At 44.9% G+C, this 18,758-nt stretch overlaps 1 protein-coding gene across 1 annotated transcript in view; it reads right to left on the minus strand.

The window, feature by feature from the left end:
• Positions 1 to 18,758, minus strand: part of LOC139477849 (DNA-directed RNA polymerase, mitochondrial-like) — a 59,950-nt gene that overhangs the window by 35,136 nt on the left and 6,056 nt on the right. The window contains exons 4-16 of the mRNA XM_071260283.1: positions 18,033 to 18,161; positions 16,908 to 17,066; positions 15,030 to 15,098; positions 12,323 to 12,424; positions 11,293 to 11,442; positions 10,485 to 10,578; positions 9,809 to 9,882; positions 8,142 to 8,273; positions 6,456 to 6,572; positions 4,630 to 4,671; positions 3,702 to 3,778; positions 1,976 to 2,042; positions 482 to 617 (exon numbers count right to left, since the gene is read on the minus strand). Of these exons, the coding sequence (XP_071116384.1) occupies positions 482 to 617; positions 1,976 to 2,042; positions 3,702 to 3,778; positions 4,630 to 4,671; positions 6,456 to 6,572; positions 8,142 to 8,273; positions 9,809 to 9,882; positions 10,485 to 10,578; positions 11,293 to 11,442; positions 12,323 to 12,424; positions 15,030 to 15,098; positions 16,908 to 17,066; positions 18,033 to 18,161 (1,348 nt within the window). The remainder of the gene's footprint in view (positions 1 to 481; positions 618 to 1,975; positions 2,043 to 3,701; positions 3,779 to 4,629; positions 4,672 to 6,455; positions 6,573 to 8,141; positions 8,274 to 9,808; positions 9,883 to 10,484; positions 10,579 to 11,292; positions 11,443 to 12,322; positions 12,425 to 15,029; positions 15,099 to 16,907; positions 17,067 to 18,032; positions 18,162 to 18,758) is intronic.

Genomic DNA, 18,758 nt, shown 5'->3' on the forward strand with positions numbered 1-18,758 from the left:
TATGCAAGACTATCCATTAATACATAATCCCTTTTGAAGCCAGTATTTGATGACCAAATCAGTAACAATAATTGTTAGTTTACACCTGAGGTGAGGTGAAATGGGGTTTAACGTCGCATCTAAGATTATTGCACTTATATAGCAACGTGCATGCACGTGTGTCTGTGACTGCTTGTACTAGACAGGACTGATGCCGATTTATAGTGCTAGCTCACTGAGATACCATGCCGCAGTTTAACATGAATACCCCACTCAGACACAGTATACTGACTCAGAGCTGACCAGTCCTTGTTTTAGCCCCTTAATGCCGAGCACCAGACAGGGTAATAACAAGTACCATCCTTTAACGTCTTTTGGTATGATCCGGTGAGGGAGCGAACCCTGGACCTTCTGCTCTCCAGGCGGACTATCTACCACTAGACCACAGAGGCGGTCAGTTTACACCTGAATATAGCTAATGACAGATGGCAGGAACATGTACCTGACCCCAACAGAAATCCCCCATGATTCATTGACACCCAGGGGATAGGTGGAACCAGCATTGGGAGGTCACTGGTGTCAAAGGTCATTTCGTCGAGGTCAGCGCCTTGATAGATACGCACTAAGGTCGGGTTTGGCTGCAAAGACAAAGTCACCATATTACACTATTTTATTTAGTGATAACGTTTGTTTCAACTCGGGAGTAATGTTTGTGAAGTGAATTAAATAATCATTTATTTATTCATGAAAGTGACCAGGACTAGACAACCAGTGGTTGACAGTGTAAGCAACAATTCATGCTGCTGGGTAACGATGACACCACTCTTCCCCCGTGAAGATAGAATTGGTCTTCAACCCCCCATACTTGTTGTAAGAGGCAATTAATCAGATCGGGTGGTCTGACTCGTTGTCTTGATTGATGCATGTCATCATCTCCCAATGTGTAGATCGATGCTCATGATGTCAATCACTGTACTATCTGGTCAAGACTTGATTATTTTACAGATCGCCGTCAAATTGCTGGAATATTGCTGAGTGAGGTATTTAACAACTCACAAATGATGACACACAGAGCTCCAGATAAGCTGCGTATCTGTGTAAAATACGCATCAGAAATGCAGAAATAAAATCCAAGCGTATCAAATACTCAACAAACATTACAGATACGCTACAAAAATAAAACTTGTGTGTATCATCAAAATATTGTGAAGTAACCATGCGTATTGGATTAGCGAATCGGCAACTTATTTTGAAATTATAAACGGGCATTCTGACGGAACTCCAAACTCCACGATGACAGTTACATCATGATCATTTGCCATCACACTTTCTTGTGGAAGTATCCTGGTATTTTTGAGTCCTATAAAGCTCTCGAACCCAAACGACACCAGTTTGCAGGGACTAGATGAATAGTGTTTTTAAATATTTAACTTAAATACCCACAAGTGTAAAAACTAGTGGGTAACAGAAATTTGAATACCCAGATAGAAATACTGATACCCAATGATTTTAAAATGCATGGGTAAAATACCCACAACACCAAAAGCTTATCTGGAGCTCTGCACACAGATAGATGAACACTCATAAAGTTCTTCTGACACAGTATTTCACGGCTGGATGACAGAAGTCGAAGGAGTCCAAATAGAAACCCAGACGACTCTCACAACAAGTGGAGATATATTTGATATCAAAAGACACTTGGGTGAGATTTTATTTATCATCCAACATCATTCTTCCAACTTTTTCAGTTTATAGACAGTAATAAGCAGTGTCTTAAGTGTAAAAAGTACTGCTGACAGCTTCAGTACCAGAGCCATAAGGGATGTCATTTGATTGTGATGTCATGGTAACCAATGACGTCACAATGGTCTGGAAAGCATTGTGATGCAATTTCATTGCAGCGATATCTTCAATGTAGATATCGCTTGATCTCACCCAAGTGATATCTCCTGTGGGAGCCAGTTTTGGATGACGGATGACAGAGGAGCCCACTTACTTTCAGTTCTTCAATCATTCGGTGCCCGTAGGTCCTGTACACGGAGTAGAAGGCTGGCACCATCTTCCTACAAACAGAACACACTCTCTGTCTTACCCCTAGCTGGCTAACACAGTACAGCATAGTGACGGCATTCAAAGATCAATGAAGTGTGATGAGAGAAATACTTCTCATGCCTTTAACTTTTGAATTCAATGAAGTGTGACGTGAGAAATACTTCTCATACCTTTAACGTTTGAATTCAATGAAATGTGACGTGAGAAATACTTCTGATGCCTTTAACTTTTGAATTCAATGAAATGTGACGTGAGAAGTACTTCTTATGCCTTTAACTTTTGACTGAATTCACTGACGTGTGATAGGAGAAATACTTCTCATGCCTTTATCTTTTGACTGAATTCAATGAAGTGTGATGAGAGAAATACTTCTCATGCCTTTAACTTTTGACTGAATTCAATGAAGTGTGATGAGAGAAATACTTCTCATGCCTTGTTTTACGCCACACTCAGCAATATTTCACCTATATGATGGCGGTCTGTAAACAATTGAGTCTGGACCAGACAATCCAGTGATTGATATCATGCACATCGATCCATGCAATTGGGATCGATGACACGTATCAAAAAAGTCAGGGAGCCTGACCAACCGATCCCATTAGTCGCCTTTTTAGGTGTGATGGGAGAAATTCTTCTCATACCTTTGATTGGAGAAATACTTCTCATGCCTTTTACTTTTGACTGAATATGAAGGGAGAAATACTTTTCATGCCTTTAACTTTTGACTGATTCAATGAAGTGTGACGGGAGAAATACTTTTCATGCCTTTAACTTTGGACTGAATTCAATGAAGTGTGACGGGAGAAATACTTTTCATGCCTTTAACTTTTGACTGATTCAATGAAGTGGGACGGGAGAAATACTTTTCATGCCTTTAACTTTGGACTGAATTCAATGAAGTGTGACGGGAGAAATACTTTTCATGCCTTTAACTTTGGACTGAATTCAATGAAGTGTGATGGGAGAAATACTTCTCATGCCTTTAACTTTTGACTGAATTCAAAGAGGTGTGATGGGAGAAATACTTCTCATACCTCAATAAATCAAGTGTCGACCAGACAAACTAGTGATCAACATTAAGAGCAACATCCCAGGTGGTTGGGGCACAAAGGATGCCACACAATCAAAAAGACCATGTGATCCATATTAGCTGCTGCTCTTGACAGGCAATCAACCAGTCCACAGTCTGACCACTCAATCCAACTCAGCTGCATCCTACAACCAGCATCGGTTATTGGGGACCTGTTCTAACCCAGAGTCTCCAAGGGAGTGACGGCACAGGCAAAACAGATCTGCCTCCGTGGTCTAGTGATTCGATCCCTGACCGCGTCATACCAAAAGACGTTAAAAGATGGTACTTGTTGTTACCCTGTCTGGCGCTCGGCATTAAGGGGCTAAAACGAGGACTGGTCGGCTCGGAGTCAGTATATTGTGTCAGAGTGGGGTATTCATGTTAAACTGCGGCATGGTATCTCAGTGAGCTAGCACTATAAATCGGCATCAGTCCGGACTAGTACAAGCAGCCACACACACACATATACGTGCATGCACGTCGCTATGTAAGTGCAATAATCTTGGACGCGACGTTAAACCCCATTTCACCTCACCTCACCTCACAGACAAAACAACGTGAGTGTGGTTTTCAGTTCAAGACCCACGATTGTCCTCACCTTTCATTTGTATTCCTGAACAAATTAGAATCTATCTTCATATCATACAGGATGACATCGAACAGGGTCTTCCCGATCTGTGGACAGACAAACATACTGGTGACAAAACAGCAATTCGTTTAATGATAGACAAATCGTGATGGAAAGGAAAGGGTAGTTTGGATAAGACTCTCTAGATAGCTAAAACAAAGAAAGCTTTGAATGTAGTGACAATTCTTGTGTACCCAAGCCATGCATTATACCTAACATAAATAAATGTTGTGACAGCATGATAGGATTTTAATGTTAATGTTCAGAATCAGGCATAAGGCTTAAATGTTTAAAAAGTCTTTTGTTTAAATCAGGTTTTAATTTCTTATCACACTTAAATGTCTTATCAGAGTTAAATGGACTAGAAAAACCTGTGATTGTTTCGAGCCAGCAGAGCATCATCCTGTTTATTATGACAGCATTAAGTTTGGAGGAAGGAGACAGGTTCAGTGACAGTGTCACTGTATTGTGTTATGTGGATGAGTGAGTGATGTTTGTATGTTTGTTTGTTGATTAACGCCGCAATATTCCATCTATGTGATAGCGGTCTGTAAATAATCAAGTCTGGCCCAGACAATCCAGTGATTGACATCATGAGCATCGATCCACATGCATCAACCAAGTCAGCAAGCCTGACCACCCTATCCCATTAGTCGCCTTTTACGACAAGCATAGTCACCTTTTAAGGCAAGCATAGGTTGCTAAAGGCCTATTCTACCCCGCACCTTCACGGGTCAGATGAGTGAGTGAGTGAGTGGGGATGATGGTTGGTTATTGATAGTACTTCAGCTGTGTCACAGTGTGCCAACTTAAGCTGGGAGGAAGTAGGCAGTTGCACTGATAATATAACTATTGTATAACCAGTAATGTGGATGAGAGGTGGGAACGTGACACTTACTGCCTTCATGATGTGGTCTGGCCAGGGCTTTGTGGGAACATCCTGAAAAAACAAGATAGGTCAACTGAGGAATTGCTACACATCAAGAAATTATACCATGGTGGACAAAAAGTTATACCATGGCGGACCATATGTTATACCATGGTGGACCATATGTTATACTTTGGTGGACCACATGTTATACATTGGTGGACCATGTGTTATACCATGATGGACCATATGTTATACCATGATGGACCATAAGTTATATCATGGTGGCCAATAACTTATACCATGGGGGAGCATATGTTATACCATGGTGGACCATACATCATACCATGGTGGACCATAACTTATACCTTGGTAGACAAAATGTTATACCTTGGTGGACCATAAGTTATACAATGGTGGACCATAAGTTATACAATGGTGGACCATAAGTTATACCATGGTGGACCATACGTTAAACCTTGGTGGACAAAATGTTATACCTTGGTGGACCATATGTTATACCTTGGTGGACCATAAGCTATACCATGGTGGATCATTGGCTATACCATGATGGACCATATGTTATACCATGGTTGACCATATGTTATACCTAGGTGGACCATACGTCATACCATGGTGGACCATAAGTCATACCATGGTGGACCATAAGTTATACCATGGTGGATTAGCCACAATAAAGTTTGGCTTTAACCATCATCTTATACATGCAAATGTCGAAAGAACCTTTCCTCAAAACTATTCTTAGTCCAAGTGGGATCCTCTGGGAACATGTTTACACCCAATACACATACAATTTGTCTTTTACAAGCACGCATCACTGGGTGTTCATCTACATATTTTATCCTTACTTAATATATCAAATAATCCAATGGGCATTCCAGGCCAGAATAGGTCCCTAGCAGCCTCTCAAGAGAGAGGGAGGGAGGGAGTGGGTGTGCTTTCAGCAATATTCCAGCAATGCCATGACAGGGGACACCAGAAATTAGGTGAGGTGAGGTGAAATAGGGTTTAACGTCGCGTCCAAGATTATTGCACTTATATAGCGACGTGCATGTACGGGTGTGTGTTTGTGTGGCTGCTTGTACTAGTCCGGACTCATGCCGATTTATAGTGCTAGCTCACTGAGATACCATGCCGCAGTTTAACATGAATACCCCACTCAGACACAGTATACTGACTCCGAGCCGACCAGTCCTTGTTTTAGACCCTTAATGCCGAGCGCCAACCTCAGAAATGGGCGAGACACATTGCACCCATGTGGGGAATGAAACCCAGGGCTTCAATGTGACCAGTGAACGTCTTAACCACTAGGCTACTCCACCGCCCCAGTCTCATCATGAATGCATTTATTGCTGCTCCTAATATCATTAATATGAATGTGATTACTTACAAGGCGCTGTCTCATAGCTGCAATACTACTGAGTGACGAGTTACACAACAAACAAACAAATGAGAAATGAAACACGTTGTCTTCAGCATGACATGCCAGTACGTTAGCCACTTGACAAGACCACAGTCCTCTACATAACAACAGGAGGCACGGGTGGCCCAGTCGTCTAAGGGGCCGCAATTCGCTGTGCAGAGTTACGTCCCTTGGGCACGCCAGAAACTTATGATTGTGGGTTCAAATCCTGGTTTGCCCCAATTGTTTTAGATTTGTCAGCATATACCCATGTTTGTTGGTTTCACCGAAGTGGTAAATGTCTAAGACCTGTATCACTTCGGGCTTTCCTCCCACATTAAGCTGACACGCCGTGATATAACTTGTATACTGTTAAAAGCGGCGTTAAACCCAACTCACTCACTCTCTCACATAACAACTGTTGGGTACTGACCAGTGCTGACCACATGCCCTCCTTGGTGATGATGTGGTGCCAGCACTCCCTGTGGTTGGAGAAGGGGAAGTCCTTGTCATTGTAGTACTGTGCATACTGCCGGTAGAGCTGGGCGATCTGGAGCATAAACACCACAATTGTTGTCGGTTTCAGACTTACAAAATCAAGATCCTGTGAATGCTTCAACAACTTATACTTTGTTACCAAATCAACCTGGGACATACTCACTACAACCTGGGACACATTCCTTACATCAAGACCGTCAGCCCCAGCACCCTATCCTTCCACCCCCAACATACCAACACCCCGTCCTGTCACCCCAACACTTCATCCTGTCACCCCAACACTTCATCCTGTCACCCCAACACCCCATCCTGGCACCCCAACACTTCATCCTGTCACCCCAACACCACGTCCTGTCACCCCAACACTTCATCCTGTCACCCCAGCACTTCATCCTGTCACCCCAACACCCCGTCCTGTCACCCCAACACTTCATCCTGTCACACCAGCACTTCATCCTGTCACCCCAACACCCCGTCCTGTCACCCCAACACTTCATCCTGTCACACCAGCACCCCGTCCTGTCACCCCAACACTTCATCCTGTCACCCCCAACACTCCATCCTGTCACCCCAACACCCCATCCTGTCACCCAAACACTTCATCCTGTCACCCCAACACCCAATCCTGTCACCCCAACACTTCATCCTGTCACCCAAACACTTCATCCTGTCACCCCAACACTTCATCCTGTCACCCCAACACCCCATCCTGTCACCCCAACACTTCATCCTGACACCCCAACACCCCATCCTGTCACCCCCACACCCCATCCTGTCACCCCAACACCCCATCCTGTCACCCCAACATTTCATCCTATCACCACCCAAAACCCATCCTGTCATTCCCTGTCATGTCACCCCAACACCCCATCCTGTGACCCCTTACACCCCATCCTGTGACCCCGCCACCCCGTCCTGTCACCCCAACACCCTGTCCTGTCACCCCAACACCCTGTCCTGTCACCCCCAACAATCCACTCTGTCACCCCCAACACCCAGTTATGTCACCTCCAACACCACATCCTGTCATCCCCAACACCCTGTCCTGTCACCCCTTACTCCCCATCCTGTCACCCCTAACACCCCATCCTGTCACCCCCAACAATCCACTCTGTCACCCCCAACACCCAGTTATGTCACCTCCAACACCATATCCTGTCACCCCCAACACCCCATCCTGTCACCCCCAACACCCCTTCCTGTCATCCCCAACACCCTGTCCTGTCACCCCCAACACCCCATCCTGTCACCCCTAACACCCCATCCTGTCACCCCCAACAATCCATTCTGTCGCCCCCAACACCCTGTCCCATCACCCCCAACACCCCATCCTGTCATCCCCAACACATTGTCCTGTCACTCCCAACACCCCATCCTGTTACCCCAAACACCCCATCCTGTCACCCCTAACACCCCATCCTGTCACCCCCAACAATCCATTCTGTCACCCCCAACACCCTGTCCTGTCACCCCCAACACCCCATCCCATCACCCCCAACACCCCATCCTGTCATCCCCAACACATTGTCCTGTCACTCCCAACACCCCATCCTGTCACCCCAAACACCCCTTCCTGTCACCCCTGACACCACATCCCATCACGCCCAACACCCCGTCCCACCTTCTGGTCGGCCCTGCTCTTGGTGTTCTGGTGTCTGATGAAGCTGTTGTAGATGCTGTAGCCCAGCTGTTTCGACAGGATCCCCATGCTGGGACTGAACGACTCCGCGAACATGGCGATCTTATCCATCTCCTGAAAGTGACATCACAACACATGAACCAATGTACTTTAACAATGAACTTCTCATAACATGTCTCCAAACATCCTAAATATCTTCTAACCTCTACTGATGTGAGAAGAGGAGAATAGTCATCATCTTCATATCTTCATACCTTCATGAGAGTCATACTCAGTCCTAGCATGTGTGGCAAACCCCCTCTGTCTGCTGAATATCCATGTGGCATGCTGACCACAGTAATAAGTGAGGTGAAATGGGGTTTAACGTCGCGTCCAAGAATATTGCACTTATATAGCGACGTGCATGTACGTGTGTGTGTTTGTGTGGCTGCTTGTACTAGTCCGGACTGATGCGGATTTATAGTCCTAGCTCTCTGAGATACCATGCCGCAGTTTAACATGAATACCCCTCTCAGACACAGTATACTGACTCCGAGCCGACCAGTCCTCGTTTTAGCCCCTTAATGCCGAGCGCCAGACAGGGTAACAACAAGTACCATCTTTTAACGTCTTTTGGTATGATGCGGCCAGGGATCGAACCCCAGACCTTCCGCTCTCCGGGCGGATGCTCTACCACTAGACCACGGAGGCGGTCCCACAGTAATAGACACCTGTCTAAGTTAAATACTGTGTACTAGGCCAGAGATGTCAATCAGGCAGTGGCTACTGTCCAAGTCTGTGCCAAAACCAATTGAGACTACGAGCCCGAACATGGTTCTTAGCATCATTTTCGTTGTTTGTTTGTTGTTTAACGCCGCACTAAGTCAACCAAGTCAGCCAGCCTGACCACCCGATCCCGTAGTTGCTTTTTACGACAAGCATGGCTTGCTGAAGACCCATTCTACCCCGCACCTTCACATGCAGCAACATTTTCAGTGGAATTTAGTGTTACTAAGTGGACTATCATCAGCTGAGCTAACGAGACAGAACAGAATTTTAATTGGCTCTGACGTCTTCGAAAAATATTTTTTTTGTGAATACCATACTTTACAGTATTACTTTCTTCCCATGGTCAACAAGTTATGTTTGTTTGTTTGTTTGTTGTTTACCATCAATATTTCAGCTATATCACATTATCTTGCAAACAAAAACGTCTGGACCAGATAAACCAGTGATTGATAATATGAAGTTCCCACCTTGTCGTTTTGACACACACCCAACCAAATCACTGAATCTGATCACCTGATCCACCTAATCGCCTCTTATTAAAAGTACTGGTTGTTGGGGACCTATTCTAACCCGGAATCACCATGGAGTCAACATCCCACTTTGCCGTTATGACACACACCCAACAAAATCACTGAATCTAAGTACCCAATCCACCTAATCGCCTCCTATTCAAAGTATAGGTTGTTAGGGACGTATTCTAAGCCAGAATCCCCATAGGGTCCAACATGTTCTGGAACGACCACAATGCTGTACGTACTGAATCTGAGTACCCGATCCACCTAATCACCTCCTATTAAGATATAGGTTGTTAGGGACGTATTCTAAGCCGGAATCCCCATAGGGTCCAACATGTTCTGTAACGACCACAATGCTGTACGTACAGTGAACACACAGTCGACATACTCATCGGGAGGCAGCAGCCTAAGATATGGCAGGAGGGACACCCCGTGTGTACCTGGAAATAAAACACATCAAACAGTATGTGTATTAGTCTTGTATTTAGTGAGTGAGTATGGTTTTACGCCGCTTTTAGCAATATTCCAGCAATATCACAGCAGGGGACACCAGAAATGGGCTTTACACACTGTACCCATGTCGGGAATCCAACCCGGGTCTTGGCGTGATGAGCGAACGCTTTAACTACAAGGCTACCGACCGCCCAGTGTTGTATTTAATGTGGAGGTGTTTGAGAACCAAGAATATTTTCTTTTTAAGCCTTATGGATATCAAAATTAACAATGTAAGACACATATATTACTATATGATGACAGATTACTAATACCGTATTCCCCCTATTAAGTGCCCTGGCTAAATATACCCCTCTGACCAAATTCTATTCGGTGTCTAAGTGATCTTTAATACCCTACTAGGATCGAAAATTTACATACTGTTCGCATTTTGTGTATATTACACAGACCAGAAGCGGGGGAATTATAATGGCTTGGTAACTAGTATTGAAAACATTTTACTTTCACTGACATTTAACTACAGCTCAATCTCTGAAAACAAATTTAACTTGCACGTCCTTCGTCATTTTTCTAAGCACCCGTGACTCACCTTTAGACTTGCGTGTCAGGTAGCGGATCTTTTTGTCCAGACCCTTCTTGAACATATCCCGCCACAGACTCCGCACAGCATCCAGTTTCTTCCGCTGGAACCAGTTATTCTTTAATATTATTTTGTAACTATCAGAGGCATTGTGTATTGTGCAAAGGAAACAAGATACTACTCTGTATTCCCATCCTTCATTTGTCTGTCACTCAACTTCACCAGTTATTGTGTTTTTTTGTATTTTAATTTTCCTATGGCTATATCTTGAAAACCACAAAGACAGTGAAACTTTTGTCACTCTACACGTCTTAGGATTTTCAGGTGTGACAACATAGCCACATGTGTTCCAGGCGTTTTATAGTTTTTGGATTACCGACCCCGCCGACTCTAATTTTTTAGGAAATTAAAAAATAATAATCAGATTTTCATTATTCAGTTATTTTATTTGTTATCATCACCTTTTAGTAAAAACATATGAATTTACCGTTGTAAACTAGTATAGAGTTACATAATTGATCTTTGTTGATCTCGAAGCCAAACATGAATAGCCTCCCTTGACAATTGTCCATGATGTAAGTGGTAGACTTTTTATTGTTACAAGAGGCTTTATCGTCACAAATGGCAGTCTTTTGAGCACAGAATGTGTTCATAAAGAATGCCAGAGGATTCTGCATTAAAAAAAAAGCATCTGACTTTTCTTTTTTTCCCCCTCTTCCAACCCTGGACTTAGGGCTGAAAAATCCGTATTCCTAAAAATAAAAAAAGCCTGGCCTTAGAGATCATATAAACTGTCACATCAGGGCAGATAACTCACATAGTCCTTCATCTTCTTGGTCGTGTTGGGTCGGGAGGCGATGGACTTGACAGTGACTGTGCCCTTCAGCTCACGCTCCAGCTGGGCCTCGATCTGCCGGGAGAACCTGTCGGGGGACACAACTCCGGCATATGGGTTGTGTTCCACCACCTGCACAAGCACATCATGGTGTCATAGAGGGTAGAGCCATGTGCAAGGTTAAATACTCAGGGCGTATTTGAAGGCATGTGCTATGTAATGTTTGTTTGTTTGTTGTTTAACGCCGCACTCCGCAATATTCCAGCTATATGACGGCTGTTTGTAAATAATCATCCTGAGCATCGATCCACACAATTTTGGATACGATGACATGCATCAACCAAGTCAGCGAGTCTGACCACCCGATCCCATAAGTCGCCTCTTACGACAAGCATCTTAAGGCAAGCATAGACCTATTCTACCCCGGATCTTCTCGGGTGGTGCCATGTAATGTACTTGGAGGTTCCTGGAATACAATTGTGCTATGACATCATAAAGACAAGTGACGTCAACCTACTGCAGTGAAGACTGCCATGTGTGATGTCATGTATCTCTGTAATAAATAGGAATTGAGGCTTGTGAATTGTATATTTGTGTTCCGAAAATGCTTTAGTGTTGAAATATAATGAAAAGTCAAAATGTGAGTTTTCACCCATAAGGTCCCTTATGTCATGGTTGGTCACATTTATCTAGCCCGACTCCTACTTGAGAGACCTGTGAAGATCCGGGGTAGAATAGACCCATGCTTGCCGTAAAAGGCGACTATGCTTGTCGTAAAAGGCGACTAACAGGATCGGGTGGTCAGACTCGCTGACTTGTTTGATGTATGTCATCGATCCCAATTGCGTGGATCGATGCTCATGATGTCAATCACTGGATTGTCTGGTCCAGACTCGATTATTTACAGACTGCCGTCATATAGCTGGAATATTGCTGTGTGCGGCATTAAACAACAAACAAACCAACCAACCAACTTGAGAGGATGTATTCAGTTCCAGGGTATCCAGCTTACCTGATCACTGGGTTGGTTGAGGGGCTCCAAGAGGGGTCCGTTGTACGGCTCAAAGTCTGGCCGGGGCCGGGGCGTGAACTCCTGTCTCACCTGGAAAACCACCTGTTGGGAGTATTAGACATGACATCATTGTCATTAAGTTTGAACTTCAATATGTTTCATAACACAAAAGTGAGTGAGGTTTCACAACGCTGTTAGCAATATTCCAGCAAAATCACGGCCGGGGGACACCAGAAATGGGCTTGACACATTGCACCCATGTCGGGAATCGAACCCAGGTCTTCGGCATGACGAGCCAACGCTTTAACCACTAGGCTACCTGACCACCCCTCATAACACAAGAGTGTGTTGTGGTAGCCGAGGTGTTAAAGCATAGTGTTCTCTCCTCCTCACTATAATGTCTAGTCTCTGCGTACATTGTGGTTATTTCTCGTCATACACCTTAGGCACCACAAATATCCTTTGTAGAGTTACACCTTGGAACTTAATCCAAGTTACACATAATTATGATAGTGATCCCTTTTGTCTGTACCCTACACACGGACACACGTCCCCGCTGGTATCCACCGAACAAGAAACATCTGCAGTCTGTATAAACTTAGGCATTTTCTCAGATTAAGGAAATATGTTAAAAGGAACCATAAAACCCAACTCACTCACTCACTCATACTCCAACCCATCCGCCCACTCTCTATCACCAATCGCTCTGTCAACCCACCCATTTCCTCACCGATCGCTCCGTACACTCACACAGCCACCCCTCTCGATCACCAATCGCTCTGACCACCCATCCATTTTCTCACCGATCACTTCGTACACTCACACAGCCACCCACTCTCAATCACCAATCGCTCTGTCAACCCACCCATTTCCTCACCGATCGCTCCGTACACTCACACAGCCACCCACTCTCGATCACCAATCGCTCTGACCACCCATCCATTTTCTCACGGATCGCTCAGTACACTCACACAGCCACCCACTCTCGATCACCGATCGCTCTGACCGACCACCCAATTTTCTCACCGATCGCTCCGTACACTCACACAGCCACCCACTCTCGATCAACAATCGCTCAGACCACCCATCCATTTTCTCACCAATCACTTCGTACACTCACACAGCCACCCACTCTCGATCACCAATCGCTCTGACCACCCATCCATTTTCTCACCGATCGCTCCGTACACTCACACAGCCACCCACTCTCAATCACCAATCGCTCTGACCAACCACCCATTTTCTCACCGATCGCTCCGTATACTCACACAGCCACCCACTCTCGATCACCAATCGCTCTGACCGACCACCCATTTTCTCACCGATCGCTCCGTACACTCACACAGCCACCCACTCTCAATCACCAATCGCTCTGACCACCCATCCATTTTCTCACCGATCGCTCCGTACACTCACACAGCCACCCACTCTCAATCACCAATCGCTCTGACCACCCATCCATTTTCTCACCGATCGCTCCGTACACTCACACAGCCACCCACTCTCGATCACCAATCGCTCTGACCACCCATCCATTTTCTCACCGATCACTTCGTACACTCACACAGCCACCCACTCTCGATCACCAATCGCTCTGACCAACCACTCATTTTCTCACGGATCGCTCAGTACACTCACACAGCCACCCACTCTCGATCACCGATCGCTCTGACCGACCACCCAATTTTCTCACCGATCGCTCCGTACACTCACACAGCCACCCACTCTCGATCACCAATCGCTCAGACCACCCATCCATTTTCTCACCAATCACTTCGTACACTCACACAGCCACCCACTCTCGATCACCAATCGCTCTGACCACCCATCCATTTTCTCACCGATCGCTCCGTACACTCACACAGCCACCCACTCTCAATCACCAATCGCTCTGACCAACCACCCATTTTCTCACCGATCGCTCCGTATACTCACACAGCCACCCACTCTCGATCACCAATCGCTCTGACCGACCACCCATTTTCTCACCGATCGCTCCGTACACTCACACAGCCACCCACTCTCGATCACCAATCGCTCTGACCACCCATCCATTTTCTCACCAATCACTTCGTACACTCACACAGCCACCCACTCTCAATCACCAATCGCTCTGACCACCCATCCATTTTCTCACCGATCGCTCCGTACACTCACACAGCCACCCACTCTCAATCACCAATCGCTCTGACCACCCATCCATTTTCTCACCGATCGCTCCGTACACTCACACAGCCACCCACTCTCGATCACCAATCGCTCTGACCACCCATCCATTTTCTCACCGATCACTTCGTACACTCACACAGCCACCCACTCTCGATCACCAATCGCTCTGACCACCCATCCATTTTCTCACCGATCGCTCCGTACACTCACACAGCCACCCACTCTCGATCACCAATCGCTCTGACCACCCATCCATTTTCTCACCGATCACTTCGTACACTCACACAGCCACCCACTCTCGATCACCAATCGCTCTGACCACCCATCCATTTTCTCACCGATCGCTCCGTACACTCACACAGCCACCCACTCTCGATCACCAATCGCTCTGACCACCCACCCATTTTCTCACCGATCGCTCCGTATACTCACACAGCCACCCACTCTCAATCACCAATCGCTCTGACCACCCATCCATTTTCTGATCACCCACCCATTTTCTGATCACTTCGTACACTCACACAGCTACCCACTGTACCTGCATGACTGCATCAAGCTCCTCCTTCTTCAGCTTACACTCGTTGAGGATGTTCTCCAGCTCTAGGCCCTGAAATCAAAGTTATTTCCCTTGTTTTATTGTCAACACTTTGTATATACATCCTTCCTCCGTCACCTGTTCATACACCGTCTCTGTGCAGTGTGCTCTGACATATGTCTTTATGAAGCCTCAAAGTGAAATTGACCAATCAGGTAGCAGAACTACAAACCAAATATACCGTATTTTCTTGAGTATAGTGCACACTTTTTTTTAAAAAAAACACAGCTGTGTTGAAGGGGGTGCGCATTACACACGCCATAATGAGTTTTGATGTTTTTTTCCCCCAATGAAAAGACATTACTGTGAGCACGTAACACCGGAAATACTATGTCAACAAATCCATACTGAAGTATGCAAATTAATCATGTAATTACGCTGTCTGGCTATAAAAAGTGTTCATTGAATATCTGGACTTGTCTGGACTTTTGTTTGCAGCTTATTTCAATAATTTTATTCAAAATTCCTTTTAATATTATTTAAATTAATTTCAGCGAAATCGTGTGTGAAGCGATCAGAAGGTAAGCCTTTATGAAGCCTGAAAGTCAGATTGACCAATCTAAGAGCAGAACTACTAACTCCATATAAGCCAATATACCAACAGTAGAAATCCAAGATGGTTGTTACTGACCTGATATGAGACCGAATAGCGTCAGTAACTGCCAATTTTGATTTTTCCAACACCCACGTCACATATTTCAAATGAAACGTCTGGTAGTGGAATTCATTATACGACATTGTCTTGTGTTTTTATATAATTAATTGTGAAGAAATTTTGAAGAAACCACGTTCGTGACTATATTAATATAGGGAAAAATAAGATCACATTGGAGGTCAGTGATTAACAAATAGCAACGTCATAGAACATAATATAGGATGACGTCACAAACAAGAAATGTGACGCCAATGACGACGCCAATGACATCACACAGCAATAGAATAGATAGCAGCGCGTCAAGTTACAGTGGCCTTCAGATTTCTGATAACATGCAGCATTTTTATGATAATTCTATTCATTTAAGCTAAAATACTGGTCCTGTCATTTAGACTGGTTGGAAGTGTAAGTTTTCATTTTGAAATGACACGTGCAATAAAAATGCTAGATAGTGTACACATTTCAGAATAATAAATTTGTTATACGGTGTCATTTCAGCTAATGTGACACTGAATACAGAAACTAAAGACACCACAACTAACAGTTTATAGTCCGCTGATGAAATGAAGAGGAGGCCGACCCTGTGCATGAATTAAGTGCCATTGTCTGACACTGAAGCATATGGCAGTCAGAGACAGCCATGGCGCATGTTGCACAAGGTGTCAAGCACGAAACATTGGCAATTGTTTGATGCAATCTGAGCACTCACTGGTCATAGCAGTCGCTGGCTTCACTCCCATCTCACAAGATTGACTGTTTGTTATTTAACGCCGCAATATTCTAGCTATATGACGGCGGTCTATAAATAACCGAGTCTGGACCAGACAATCCAGTGATTGACATCATGAGCATCCATCCACGCAATTGGGATCGATGACATGCATCAACCAAGTCAGCGAGCCTGACCCACAAGATCCCGTTAGTCGCCTCGTACGACAAGCATAGTCGGCTTTTACGGCAAGCATGGGTTGCTGAAGACCTATTCCACCCAGAATCTCCACGGGTCTCATCTCACAAGAAGCCCTGCTTAATTCAAAGGTTAAATATACTACAACTCCACACCTAGTTGTCATACGTATACAAGGGTACAAGGTAAACAAAGTACTGACTATGTCTTTAAGCTGAATCTCTAGACTACAAGTGTTAGGAATCCTGTGACAGTTTACCTGTGTCTCCAGGTCATCAATAATACTTCTACACAGAGCCATGTCCAGGTCCTTCTGGTGATACAGACACTCCAGGCACGCCACGTAGGTCTGCAGGGTCGGCTCCAGGCCGTCCTTCTTTATAAAGGCGAACAGGTCCTTGATCTTAGCCATGTTGCCCTGGAAACAAGCGTAAAACTGCTGCTAGATAGGTCTTTATGTAGGCAAAGTTTATATACCCAGTGGAGAGTCATGGATTGGTGCCCAGTTGGGCTGGGATGGGTAACTCGGGTACCGTACTCGGGTTGGGTGGGTCCTGAGAAGAACCTGGGTATTCACGGGACTATCTAGACCTGTGGATAGTCACATTCTGTATTGTTAAATAACAAAATTCACTGTAACTCCATGGTTATACAACAAGTCACTGATGTTCGTATTTCTTTTTGTGTATGCATGCATTCCTTCAGACTTTTATATGTTTAACAAAAGATAAAGCTTCAGTCAACTTCAGTGTGTTCAGGACCAGATCATTTTATATGTGTGTCTAAATACTTTTTGGTAAAAACAAAATCCAATAGGATAAGTTGTATTCAACTCTTCAGACCTACAGCGGGTACCCGGATAGGGTTGGGTAAAAGGGGGTTTGGTACCCAGGTAGTAAATTTGGACTCATCCCAGCCCTAATCCACCACAACCTCTGTTGGTCGAAGAGGCGACTTAATCATGTAAATGGATCAGCTGGTCAAGCTCAGTGACTTTGTGTGTCATCATACCTAGATGCTGTGGGTTCGATTTCATACACGTAACAATCATGTAGTGAGTGAGTGAGTGAGTGAGTGAGTGAGTGAGTGAGTCAGTGAGTCAGTCAGTCAGTCAGTCAGTCAGTCAGTCAGGTTTTACACCATTTGAGTGTTGCTCCAAAGTATGGAAGATACAATAATCTTAGCGCTACGACTGTCGTAAGTCTGTGTTAAGTATGTGGAATATGCTCGTCTTAGCGCTAAGACTGCCATCAGACTATGTCAAAGTATGGGAGATACGATCGTCTTAGCTCTGCAATCGCTTTGTGAAACGGGGCCCTGTACAAACACAACATCTGAAGACAAGACCCGAGAGTGTCTGTGACTCCATTGCTTGCTGTCTGACCTGTTTTGCCCAAGCGCTGATCATCAAGTTGTAGGTGTCGATGTCGAGGATGTGCTGCATGGCAGGGTTGGTAGGGTTGGACTTCATCATGAACTGGTAATACAAGATGGCCGAGTGTGCCTGGTCCAGCTGCAACAGCACCAACACCCATCACAGCAGCAGCGACTACAGGTAACTAGCCAACTACATCACTACTGACAGTCATCACTACACACAATACAACACTACACACAATACTACACTACCCACAATACAACACTACACACAATACAACACTACCCACAAAACAACACTACCCACAATACTTCACTACACAGAATACTACACTACCCACAATCGGCACTACACAGAATACTACACTACCCACAATCGGCACTACACACAATACTACACTACACACAATACTACACTACCCACAATACTACACTACCCACAATACTACACTACCCACAATACTACACTGCCCACAATACTACACTACCCACAATACTACACTGCCCACAATACTACACTACCCACAATACTACACTACCCACAATACTACACTACCCACAATACTACACTACACACAATACTACACTACCCACAATCGGCACTACACACAATACAACACTACCCACAATACTACACTACACACAATACTACACTACACACAATACTACACTACCCACAATCGGCACTACACACAATACAACACTACCCACAATCGGCACTACACACAATACA

This window comes from Haliotis cracherodii, unplaced genomic scaffold, assembly GCF_022045235.1.
Source record: "Haliotis cracherodii isolate W230 unplaced genomic scaffold, xgHalCrac1.p SCAF_36, whole genome shotgun sequence".
Lineage (NCBI taxonomy): Eukaryota > Metazoa > Mollusca > Gastropoda > Lepetellida > Haliotidae > Haliotis > Haliotis cracherodii.